Source organism: Odontesthes bonariensis, chromosome 1 (genome assembly GCF_027942865.1).
Source record: "Odontesthes bonariensis isolate fOdoBon6 chromosome 1, fOdoBon6.hap1, whole genome shotgun sequence".
Lineage (NCBI taxonomy): Eukaryota > Metazoa > Chordata > Actinopteri > Atheriniformes > Atherinopsidae > Odontesthes > Odontesthes bonariensis.
Window position 1 is genome coordinate 41,794,115 of NC_134506.1, and position 12,728 is coordinate 41,806,842.

General features: G+C 41.7%; 1 protein-coding gene across 1 annotated transcript in view; it reads right to left on the reverse strand.

Annotated features, from left to right (window-relative positions):
• Nucleotides 1-8,533, reverse strand: part of iqgap1 (IQ motif containing GTPase activating protein 1) — a 73,026-nt gene extending 64,493 nt beyond the window's left edge. The window contains exons 1-2 of the mRNA XM_075466942.1: nt 7,675-8,533; nt 6,484-6,586 (exon numbers count right to left, since the gene is read on the reverse strand). Of these exons, the coding sequence (XP_075323057.1) occupies nt 6,484-6,586; nt 7,675-7,720 (149 nt within the window). The 5' untranslated portion in view covers nt 7,721-8,533. The remainder of the gene's footprint in view (nt 1-6,483; nt 6,587-7,674) is intronic.
• Nucleotides 8,534-12,728: the final 4,195 nt, after the last annotated feature.

A 12,728-nucleotide genomic window follows, 5' to 3' on the forward strand; every position in this document is an offset into this window, starting at 1 on the left:
CTGCAAATACAGACTTAAATGTGGAGCCGACAATTAATATTTAATAAGCAAAAAAGTACAGAAGCATGGTGTGCAGCGTGTCCGTAAAACATTTGAGGAAACTGGACAAGGGGAGGACAGAAGAAGACGTGTCAGGCCTAAAGAACTATCTACAGCAGATGAACAGGATCTGAAAGTGATGTCCTTAAGAAAGAGGAAAGAATCCAGCAAAGACCTGACACAGGAGCTGAGAGATGCATCTGGACCTTCAGCTGATCCATCTGCTGTTGGCCCAAGCCTCATCAGAAATGGGCTCCATGGAAGGGTGGCTGTCAGGAAGCCGTTCTTAAGGAAGGGAAACAGGGAGAAAAGGCTGAGCTGTGCCAAAGGACACAAGAAGTGGGCTGAAAATCAGTGGCAGCAGGTCTGATGGAGGGATGAATCCTCCCCAGAGCCCGGAGCTCAACATTACTGAAGCAGTGTGGGATCATGTTGGCAGAGAACGCAACAAAAGGCAGCCCACATCCAAAGAAGAGCTTTGGGATGTCCTTCAAGAAGCCTGGAGAACTATTCCTGAAGACTCCTTAAAGAAAGGACAGAAAGCTCGTCTGAGAGGGTTCAGGCTGGAATTTATAAGTCAAGTTTTTCCATACAAATCTGCATCTTTCAACTGATTACTGCACTCATTTCCCATTTTTCTGGGAATATATTAGGAAATGAGGGGCTCAAGACCTTAATATAGAAGCTTAGGTAATGATTTTTGTTGCCATGTGACACGACAAAAATGAGCCTGAGGCAGAAAAACACCATTAGTCAGCAGTGAAGAAGCAGTTAACGTGACTCCTTTACATACACGTGTGACAAGAAGTGATGGAATCTATCACCGAGGTAGATCAAAGAGTGACTGAACAGCATGTGCAATGTTGAAATATTCCAAAGAGTTGGAAAAAAACTAAATTTCCTTCAGTGTCCCACAGAAAGTTGTCTTTTTCAATACTGTAGATTTGTTTATAGCTGATGTTTATTCTCTATTTATATTCTATTTGCTTGTTTTTCCTTTAATTGTTTACATATCTTTTATACTGTACGCTGCTGCAACACAATAATTTCCCAAATTGGAATGAATAAAGTATCTATCTATCTATCTTCATGCTGAGATCATGTTGTCAGCAACAGTTTCCAATAACTTCAGGCGTGTATGAGTCAAATCAATGTGATAATTTTCAAGGAACCCTTGGAAAACAACTTCAGCCCCTTTAGCTAAATGCAGTAAAGTCCAACAACAAGTCCAACTTTATTTCTGATGTCGTGGTAAACCCGGTTCGATCAACAACGACTGCAAACCCGAAACCTTCCGCTCAACGCTTCCACCTTCACAAGCTGATTTCCTGAGGGAAACGCTGTCACAACACTGTTCCACATCAGCGGCTCTCGAAAAGGAAAAGCCGAGTTACAAAGATGAAGAACCGGGGCGTGCATTAAGCATTAAGCATTAAGCATTAAGCAGTGACCTGCAGTTACTGCTGTGTGCTACATTTGTCCAGTTTTACAGCAGAAAACTGGACAAACGGAGCTTTAAGTGAGAGATTCTGCTTCTGCCGACAGAGAATGGACTTTTTCTGCTCTTATCGTGAACACCGACTTCTGATATATTATCTCAAAGTTACTTAAAGACATTCCTGAAGAAAACAAACAAAAGAAAGAAAGAAAATAGAAGCGTCAGACGGGAGGAAATGAGGTGAAGAATCGATCACATCCTGGAGATCCCAGACGGACGGTTCAACAAACACATCACTCAGCTTCTTTTTTTCTTTCTCTCAGATAATCAGAGCTCACGGCGTTGCAGCAGCAGCACACACCCCACTCGCACCGGAACCTGTTGCTATGACAACCGTGGGTTTCTGTGGCAACAAGTGGGAGATACTAAAAACCAACAGAGTCACTTCCTGTCTCGCGCAACTCTTCCTCTTTTGAATCTGTGAGTCCGCGACCTGCTCCGAGTCCAAGAGGTTACCGAAAGCAATTTATTATTTATTTTAGTATTATTATTGTTTTAAATGATATAGCTGTTTTATGTCTTTTAATTTATTCTTGTATTTCATTCTTTTAATTTCTTTGTTTTTATTTTTCTGTACAGCACTTTCAACTGAGGTTGTTGCAAAGTGCTTTATAAATAAAAATTGGATTTGGAACCATTTCACCCAAGAAGTGACCCCAAAGTGAGAATTCGCTCCACGCGTTAAACATCGAGTCTCACGGTTAACAACGAGATCAGAAACAGGTTCATACTGCCAAATTAGATCATCTTTTTTGGGTTTTTTTGGTTTCAAATATGTTTATTGGGAAACAATAAACATCATTTCACAGAGAAATTAACTAACAACAGTCATGTTTCCCTTTGTTTTTTAACAATAATAACGACAATGACAAAAACAAGTAAAGTAGTGAATAAAAGTAAATAAACAAACAGAAACCAGCAAAAACAAAGCTAACTTGGAGAGAAAAAACAAACAAACGAAAACAAAAAAACACACGGTTTCCTCCCACCCTCCAGGAGTGCATCCAACTAAAGCCTGGTTTATAGTCGGTAACGCAAGACGCAACGCAAGCCCTTGGGCGGTTGCAAGCCCCCCCTGTCGTGTTTGCGTGTGTCACCTCAATTTTCTAAACTTCACGCAAGACGCGAGCAGAGCTATAGAGTAGCCACTCTGGACGCGAGCACAAGCCACTATCTACATCACATCCGGCGGCGTGTTCATCTTCCGGTTTCATCCCCTAATAAAAGACCGCTGTTTTCAAACGCCAAGGTACAAAGCAAAGAAGAAGAAGACGAAGCATGAATCCCATAGACATAATATATTAAATATATTATGTCTATGATATATTATGTCTATGATGAATCCACTCGAAGAGAGACTTGCCGAAGAGGTCCTGGCGGTAAATTCCCTATATCGTAGTAGGCTTGTCATTGAAAAAAGCCGCTACTCCACCTACTGTCCTGGCGGTGAATCGCCACGCAGCACACGCAAGCGCCGGCAAAGCTAAATGAAGCATAAACGTCTCGAGCCATTAACACAAGCGCAAGTGCAGTTAAAAGAAGTATAACTCAGCCTTAAGTCTAATCGGATTCCCTGTCAAGATGAGGGACCAAAGGTTGCCAGATTTGATCAAAGTCCTTCAATTTGTCTTTCAGAATAAATCTAATTCTCTCCCAGTGCAAGGTTTTTTTTGCCGTTATAGTGCCATAATATATGGCATCCCCTTCATATTTATCTGAGCTTTTAACAGTCCTGGTAGAGCTCTGAGGTCAACAGATCAGTTTCTGCTGGAAGTGCCCAGGTCAGAATACAAACCCTGGGGTGAGCGAGCCTTTTCCCAAAGCTGCCCCCAGGCTCTGGAATAAGCCCCCCGTCCAGCTGCGTCTTATTTCTGACCTGGGCCTCTTCACATCTAGGCTAAAAACCTACTTATTTAGGATGGATTTTAATACCCAGTAGTATGATGACACTTTTATCTTATTTGATTTTGTTGTATTTTATTGCTTTCACTGTTCTTTTATTGTTATCATTTGTTTTTACTTATTCTTCTCTTTATTTATTACCTGCTGTTAAGCACTTTGGTACACCGTAAGGATTGCCTGTAAAGGGCTGTATAGCCTCCTCAGACTGGATGTGCTCCAAACTTTCCTCCCAAACACTGGGAGGTATCAGGGCTCCGGTCTCTCTTTCCCACTTCTTTTATCGTGGGATTTATGCGCAGAAATATGCATCCTTTCACTGTGTTTTCGATTTGTTTTCTGAAAAGGACTCACATCCGACCCAGTGCAGATTAAAATAACTCGCCTCCCCCGCTGTTTGCAGCCCGACTCGTGCATCTGTGTGGCATCTGCATGGCATCCCCACAGATGTGATATAACACCCCAGACATCCCCAGAGAAGAGAGGCATTCCTGAGGAACAGCTCTCTTCATTTTCCTCTTGTGGATATCCACCACAGCTGTCGTTTTCTTTTTTTTTCCACCTCGAGTCCAATGGTTCCACTGACACGTAACTCACTCCTTCTTTAAGCCTCAGATTTGCTTTGCTGGTGAACATAAACCTGGATTATAAATGGCAGAGTTATGATTGAGATAAATGAACTTCACAGTCGTGCCTATCTGAGCCTCACAGCCCAATGTTAATTATTTAACGTTGATAAATATTTTATCACGCATTAACGCAGTTTTTTTTAATTAATATATATATATATTTTATTATGGTAAAAGTCTGTTGCTCACAGGCTTTTATTTTGTAAAAGTCTGTTGCTGTCTGCTGTGGAACAGGAAAAGAAAGTAATCGGCGGATCCACCAAACATGGAGAAGGGTACGGAACTTTTACTCGGCCATTTTCATTTTAAAGTTCTTCCAGACGGCAGAGTCGACAGAACCAAAGTCATCTGTAAACACTGCCAAGTTGAATTGTCTTCTCAGCGTAGTAGTTCCAGTCTAAAATATCACTTAAAGGCAAAACACACAACTGATAGCAGCAAGTCATTCAAGGAAACAGACAGTGGAGCGAGGCTTCTACATAAAAACTACAGAAAGATGCTGATGTTAAAAGTGTGTTTGCACAACAAATGTTATGGCACTTTCATTCATATGGCAGCACATTTAAAATAAAACTAAATGCTAAAAGCTATACACTACTTTTGGATTCATTTTTGGATTTTGCGTACAAATGCGATTAATCGTGATTAATCAGGGAAATCATGCGATTAATTAGATTAAACATTTTAATCGTTACCCAGCCCTACTTAAAATGAACAGCTTCATTCATCGGTTACAGCAAAGCCATTCAGACATTTATCACCTTTATGTTAATGCATCTTATTGTTTCACGCAGACACAGAAAGCGGGATGGAGACGGCCACATCCAAGAAGGTACAATACAAAAGGTATTTATCAGAATTGTCTGATTGCCATGGCGATACTGAAACCTATCAGCAGTAGAAGGAAGCAGAAATTAAGCTGGTTATCAATGAAAAGAAAGATAATAGTCTGAGCAGGGCAGATCTCATGGCTGCAGCGTGCAGAAAGTGATGGGAAACTCTGCTGCAGCTGCAGAAAATCAGCTCATTCAGACGTGACACAGACACGTTCAGCTGATAAAAGAAAAGCAGCGCATGTGTGAAAGCTCTACGAGGAAGAATCTCATCACAAATCTCATCTTTTCTTTCATCAGAACGGTAATTTCAGCCCGACTGCACACGTTTCCACCTCACCGAGCTGCACGGAGCTCCGACTGAAGAGAGGTTTTAATCAAGTTGCCTCTTTTCTTCTTGCAGATATTAAGTACAAATTAGATGTGAGTGCTTTATGTTTCTCAAATTTAGAATCTGTGCATGACTCCACGCTGGAATCTAGTTTCTGAAGCTCCAAACGTGGCCAGAAATACTGCGACCGACTCAGCAAAGTCACAACTTCATGATGGCAATGACCAAGAAAATGGTTCCATCAAGTCTCACATGTAGTTTGATCGATACTGGTGAAAACATCGAGCTCATCAGGGGGAAAACTGGTCAGATTCATAAACCCCAAACGAGTCAGCAGCGATCAGACTTTAGATCAAGGCTGTGTTCGAAACCGCATACTTCTCCTACTACTCGCACTACTCCTACTAACTTTAACTAACTTTTTTTAAGTTCCCGGATGCATACTAGATTCTCTGAAATGTTGGGTATGCATCATAAGGTTACTACTCATACTTAAACTACCCAAGATGCAACGTAGCGTGACGTCGCCGATCGTCATTTCCTGTCAAAACGGCAGTTTCAAGCTAGCTACAACGAGGGTAGGTTCACTTCCTGTTTTCAAAACAAAAGCACCAATTGTATGGTAATGGCTTTCCCTATGATAAAAGGCAACGGGTGTTTTATTCTGTGAAAATAACCGGAAGTGCGTTGCTCACTGCGGCTAGCTTTAGTAGTGCCGAATTCGTGGGAACAAAATTGTAAATAGCCGGTATTTTGTCAGGTTTTCAACACGTTGGGGATCTAAACGACTACTTTCTCGCCTGAAAATGTTTCAAATGTTGCTAAAGTTTACAGAGTTTAGAGCTTAAGCGAAATCAGCTTCAGGCCGGCTGATTTCGGCTTGGGCAGGAGCGAAATGGATTGTGGGTAAACACTCTGCATACTGTCTGATCGATGAGTATGCCGTATGGAAGTATGTAGTTTGCAAGTATGTAGTAGGCGGTTTCAAACACAGCCCAAGTTTGAAGTTTTAAAATCTGCTCGGAGACACTTCAGCGACCAAAATCAACCAAAAATCCATCCCACTTTCCTCTTTTCTTCCTCTTAAATCACATCAAGGCGTTCTACCTTTGTTCTGGGATGCTGGCAGGACAGTTTTTTTAGGAATCCATGACAGCTCTCTGTTCCATAAGAAAACTACGGGCAGATTAACTGAACATAAAACCAAGCATCACAGATCAGAGCTGTGAACGAGGCGTCTTATTTCCGGCGTACCTTTTCGCTTCCTCCAGGTGGCACAGGTACTCGTAGGCCATGTTCTGCTGCCGCCGCTCATCCATCTCCTCCGCCGTGAGCCGCTCCATGCCATCCAGGACAGCTGGGGTCAGACACACAGAAAGCCAAAAGAGTGGCTGATGAATGCTGTGATCATGGTTCAGTTTGGGCTGATTCACTCACTCATTCATTCATTTACAGAAGGCTGTATTGTTGTTGCAGCACCGGGGCAACGTTCCCATCCAAAAACTGCCTCATTTATTAGTCATCTGCCAGTTAAAACATGTTCTGCATCCACCTGAGTGTGAGCCGTGACTCTCAGTGCTTATTCACACTCTGAGGAGGCAACACAATGCGGCTGAAGTTACAGTCTGAGCAGATTCTAACTGTGATGCCTCCTGCAGGGCAAAAACTCCCCAAAGCTGCGTTTTCTTTCCCAAAATATGGAGAAGGGGGGGATGGGGACGGGAGGGGCCCCGATACAAAGAAGAGGCTTTTAACCCGCCTGTCACATCTGAGGTGGGAAAGTGGAGCCTGAGTGGGATCAGAGGAAACTTCCCGAGCAGGTCAAACGTGATTTGGGACCAAAATGAGCCCCAAATGGCTCCAGTTTCACCCAGAATATGCTTCGCAAAATATGTGTAGAATATTACACAAGAATATGAGATGGGAAAAAAGGTCAAAAGAGAAAGTTTTGAATCAAATTAGATTGAATTAATTCATTTTTTTAAACTTTTTTTTTTTTTTTTTTTCCAAACTTTGCCCCCAGAGTTCTGGAGATGATTCATGGGCGGTGGTTAAACTCTGGGTGGAAACTTCACAGCCACACAACTTCACAATGATTAGATGCAGATTAATCTGTTTTTATTAAACTATTAAAGCTTAACTGTGAGCGTAAAAACTAACATATGTGCGGTGTGGTAAGAAGCAGGCCTCCCTCCAAAGATCACTCTGCTTTATAGTAAAAACGCGGAAGTCATAATTAAGCTGCAAGCATGCTGTCAGAGGTAAAAAAAAAAAAAAAAAGAAACCCGACCCGCCTCACTGAGCATTCCGATTAAACCAACTTTTCACAAGTTTTGAGGCAGTTTGCATGAACCGGCGGCGGGGACTGCGCCCCGCAGCCCGGGCTGGGAGGGGAAGCCTCCCCGCTGGCATCCCAAGGTGAGCAGCTAAAAAAGTCAAACTTACAGCCATATCTCGGCCGGAGCGCGTCTGTCTCGTCTGAAGCTGACATCCTCCTCTGCTGAGAAACCTCTCTCTGTCTCTCTCTCTGCGCTCCGCGGTTCGCTTCAGTGGATAAAAAAGTTCACGCGCAGTCCCAGAGAGTCCGGTTCCCAAACCCCGCGCGGACCCTAAAAAACACTCAAAACTCCGACAGAAACACAAGCAAGGACCTCTCGGCCCTCTGGTTCCTTCTCTGCACAGTTTTTTTTTTCCTTCTTCAAACCTCACTGATGTCACTGGGTGTGTTCATAAATCCTGAAGTATGCGTTTCAGGAAACGCAGAGCAGCCTCCAGGCGGTCGGACTGCGGCCGCAGCGCCCCCTGTTGGTCACTGCCGGGAGGGCGCCTCAGAGGGGCTCCAGCCCGAGGTCCGTGGACCACCCGGGGTCCGTTTGACTTTGAAAAAAATACCTCAAACAGACTTTAAATAGACAAACACCTGCTCACATCTGAAGACAATCCCACTGAGCTTTAAGCAGAGGTTTAATTACTTTAATTAGCTTTAATTACTTCCTTTTATCATTAGCTGGTCATAGACCAAAAGTGCCCGATACTTTTTGACTTTTTTAAGGAACTGAAAAGGTTCCTTCAGGCTGGGCAGTACGGCTAAAAAGTTATAGTTTGGTATTTTTTCATGGCAACACATCACCAGAGGTGGGTAGAGTAGCCAAAAATTGTACTCAAGTAAAAGTACTGTTACTTCAGAATAATATGACTCGAGTAAAAGTAAAAAGTAGTCATCCAAATAATTACTTGAGTAAGAGTAAAAAAGTGCTTGGTGAAAAGTAAGTAAGTGAGTAACGTCTGATTTATTTGTTAACACAAGCATTCAATCAGACAGAAAAAAAAACTAAATAATCATCTTTAGGCAAATTAGAGTTAATCCAATTGATAAAATATATTAAAATTAATTAATTAATTACAAAATAGCTTAAATTAAAATAATCCAGGTAAATTCAAGTACTTCAATAAAAAATAAAAGAGACTTAAGAAATGTTTAAAACATATGTAACCCATATGTAACCTAAAAAACAAACATTCACCTATCCATGGGGAAAAACGAGTTTAGGAAACTTAGCGCTACATGTTTCCTCAAGTTAGATGTTGAGTTTCTGCTGAAATGTGCGTTTGTTTTGGTTGACACAGAAGACACATAATGTAGCTGCTGTTTCTCACTCTTTGTAAGGTAAACATGCTTTCAGTATGAGGCCTCGTCTGCGTCTTCATTTCCCACCGTTGGTTCTGACATTTTTCATCTGTTTCTTTGTTTGTTTGCTACGACTGCTAATGCTAAAGCTAACCCGTCCCGCCGCTGAGATTGAGTATGGTCACGTGACCAGACTGCACGGCTGCGTCTGATTGGTGGAACACAGTCAGGTGGTAGAGCCTTTGGTGGAAGTCTCTCTCTCTGTCAGAATAAAACATTAAAATGAGGCGTACGCGGGGGGATAAAAATAATGAGGCGTAGAATACCAAAGAGGTAAGAAGAAAAGTAACCAGCTCATTGTAGCCTAATGTAGCGGAGTAAGAGGACAGTTTCTGCTGCACACATCTACTCAAGTAAATGTAACTCGTTACTACCCACCTCTGGTTTCAAGCCACAGACTAAAGCAGGGTCACTGTTCGCAGGACCACAACTAGATTTATTTGAGATTATTTCCCAGCATGCACCTGGTGGGAATTCTTAACAACAACGAATCAACCAATAAGCAGCTTTTAGCCACAGCTGCATTTCTAAGTGCAAAGTTGTGTGCTGAAATAACAGCACAGTGCACAAAGAAGATAAAACGTCGTGGAGACCTTCGTGTTGTTGCCATAATGCAGTCAGTTGCTCCTTGTTTTTTTAATTTAAACCCATCTCTTCAGGAAACACTACCCAGATCCGCCCTCTTAGGACATCTCCTGTTTCGTTTCCTAAATTGTCTTTGTTTTCTAAATTGTCTTCCCATTTGTCTCGGTACCTAATTTACCGCACTTACTCTAGCACTAGTTTTGCTCTTAGCTGTTTGGTTTTGGAAGGAAATGCACTTCTGATTTCTTGTGACCTGAAGTTCTTTTGCCTACCGATGTGGAACACACTTATTGTAAGTCGCTTTGGATAAAAGCATCTGCAAAATGACCGTAATGTGATGTAATGTACTGTAATATTTTAGACAATCCCTTAAAACTGTACTTTTTTAGCCACGTCGCCATAGTTACTCTCAACCACAGCTTCTTCTGCTTCCTGTTTGGAAGGGACGACGCAGAATGCATCACTGAAAGGATGGAGGATAATATGAAACATGTTTGATTTTGTCAAATCCCAGAGATGTGAGAAAGAGTTTTACGACCAAACAACCAAGATCACGGCTCTCATTCTGACGCTGGAAAACTAATCAATGTAGCCAGTTTAAACGAGAGCTTCAGGATTTACTGTAATAATCTTATTTGATTAGGAACCTTCCAAACTTAGAAGTGTCTGACAGCTACAACAAGCACTCCCTGGAGTTTCTAAATGCTAAAGAAAGGAGATCAACGTTTCGTGATTAAAAGAAATGGGAAATTCTTCCTTGAAGCCGCCGTATTTAAAACGACGCTCAGTTAAATCCACACACTGACCTTGATTCCTGTAAATAAATATGAGGACACTCAGCTCCCATTTTGTGGCTTTTCTTCTTCTTCTTTCTTCTTTTCATCAGATAAAGTATCTAAAGCTTCTGGTTTAATATTTATTGAACTGTAGTTTCAGTGACGCAGACCCACAGATTCGTGTGAAGTGAAGTTTTGATTTCGCCTCTCAAAAAAAGGTCTAATCCTGTTGTTCACAGCCCCTGGGGCTGTTGCCGGGCATATCTCTCTCCTCTCTCTCTCCTCCCTCTCTCTTTGTCTCCTCCCTCAGACCAGGAAGCTGATTGGAGTGTGCAGCAGTGATTGCGGCAGCTCGTACACCTGGCCGTCTGTGGGAGTGGATTTAAGCCACCTTACTTTGTTAATTCTTCCCTTTTGGTTCCTGGCTGGGTTTGTGAGAATAGCAGTGTGTTTTGGGTTTGTTTGGTTTATCCTCTTGTTATTTTTCGCACCATACAACACCTTTGCAGCACATTCATGCTCCATAACACCACTACACTACTGATGACTGATTGCCACATGCCATTGTTTTACTTTTGTTGAATTCTCCAGCTCAAGTTCGAATAGGTTAAATAAATTGATTTCCTTATAACTTACAAACCGTGTGCTTCCTCCTTTTTGATATGGCTTTTGAGCCAGGTCGTGTCACCTTTGCAGAAAGAACACTGGACCATCCTTTAAAGCCACTTTGAGTGAAGCTGCCTGTTTCATTCCATTTCTAAATCCTCCTCATATCATACACAATTAGAGCAAAAATGTTCTTTTCATCCCATCTTGAGCCGACTTCTTTTGATCCGTAGCTACTTTTCCCCCTTTTTTTTCACACACTGCCACAGTTTCCTGACGTCTTCATGTGACATGCTTTGGTGGAAATATCTCAGAAAGGCAGCACATGCACCTCCGGTATAATCCATGAATTTACAGCTCTGTTTAGTGAGCCACTGGATCCTTCGATTTAAGATCTGCCCTCTGGCATCCAGCAATAATTCAAATGTAAATTTGAACACAACTGACTGCCTTTAACTTTGGAAGTAAGTTCTGATTGTATGAGAGATGATACAAACAGAACATAGCCTGATGTTATCACACTGACAGAGCACACACAGCAAGCTCAACCACATTTCCAACTGACAGGAAATTATTTCAGTGGTGATTTGCCAATATTTAAATCCCTTATTCCTCTTTTTGAACTGGCTCAGGCTTTTTTAAAGCTATCTATCTATCTATCTATCTTTCTATCTATCTATCTATCTATCTATCTATCTATCTATCTATCTATCTATCTATCCACTCAGTTTGATAACCACGCCCACTGATGATGACCATAATTCATACTACTGATACTTATACTAATACTTTAACCAGAGATATTTCATTAAACTCTGTAAAACCACACAAATAAAGGTACTATTAATCTGTTGTCTGTGGAATGAAGTCACTACAGGACTGGACTAAAACTGGTGATCCTCAAGTCTGTCTTTTACTTATTTAAAAAAATCATTCAGGAACTTTCCTGAGCTTTATCAACCCATGTTTACAATATTTAACCACAAGAACCTGAGAGCTTATTAACTCTGCATCTTATTATCACTTTATTGTACTCGCTTTTTTTAAACATAAACACTTCTACAGTAAACTGACTGAAAAAAACTTATTTACAGACTCACTAACGATGAGCATCTTCTACATCTTAACATGTGATTAGATATTAGAGAAACTCGGCTAATAAAGCCCACATATAAAGTCAGCTCAAAGAGAAGAGGCAGCTTGTGTCTCCGGTAAAAGGTCAGCTGCTGACTCACTTTTCCTGTTGCTGAATTTAAAGGGGTTTCCCAGTGAGGTAATGCCTGAGACTCACAAAGAAGCCATTTAAACAGTCCAGGGCAACTTGTTATTCTGACTTTCTCCTGATGTTAGCTCAATAAACACCTTGGCTCGAGGATGTTTTGGTGGTTTAATTGTCGCACATTTAGGAATAAATTAACAGTGAAACATCTGGAAGAATGTTAAATAAATAAAGGAGGCATCGCCCAGTTTGAGAGTTTTCTGATCAATAGAATTTTGCAGGAAGTAATCGCTGAAAAAACACTGATTGTTGAGATCCACGGCTGAGGAGATGGTGGTGGACAGGTCCACAGGAGGCAGGTGGGTGAAGGAATGAAAGGCCTTTATTTAACAAATCCAAACTAAATCCACTGCAGACAATCAAACAAAAAGACTCAGAACAAGGAAGAAAGAGGGAAGGATTACCATGGAGGTGACAAGAAACTGGTCAAGGAGGACTGGAGAGCTAAAGATACTGGGAAGGTTGATGAGCGGAGGGACAGCAGGTGAGTAAAGACCTAGGGACAAGGCCGAGAAAGCTGAGAATGTCTAGGGGTGTTGACAAGAATGGGGGGATTAGACTGAGC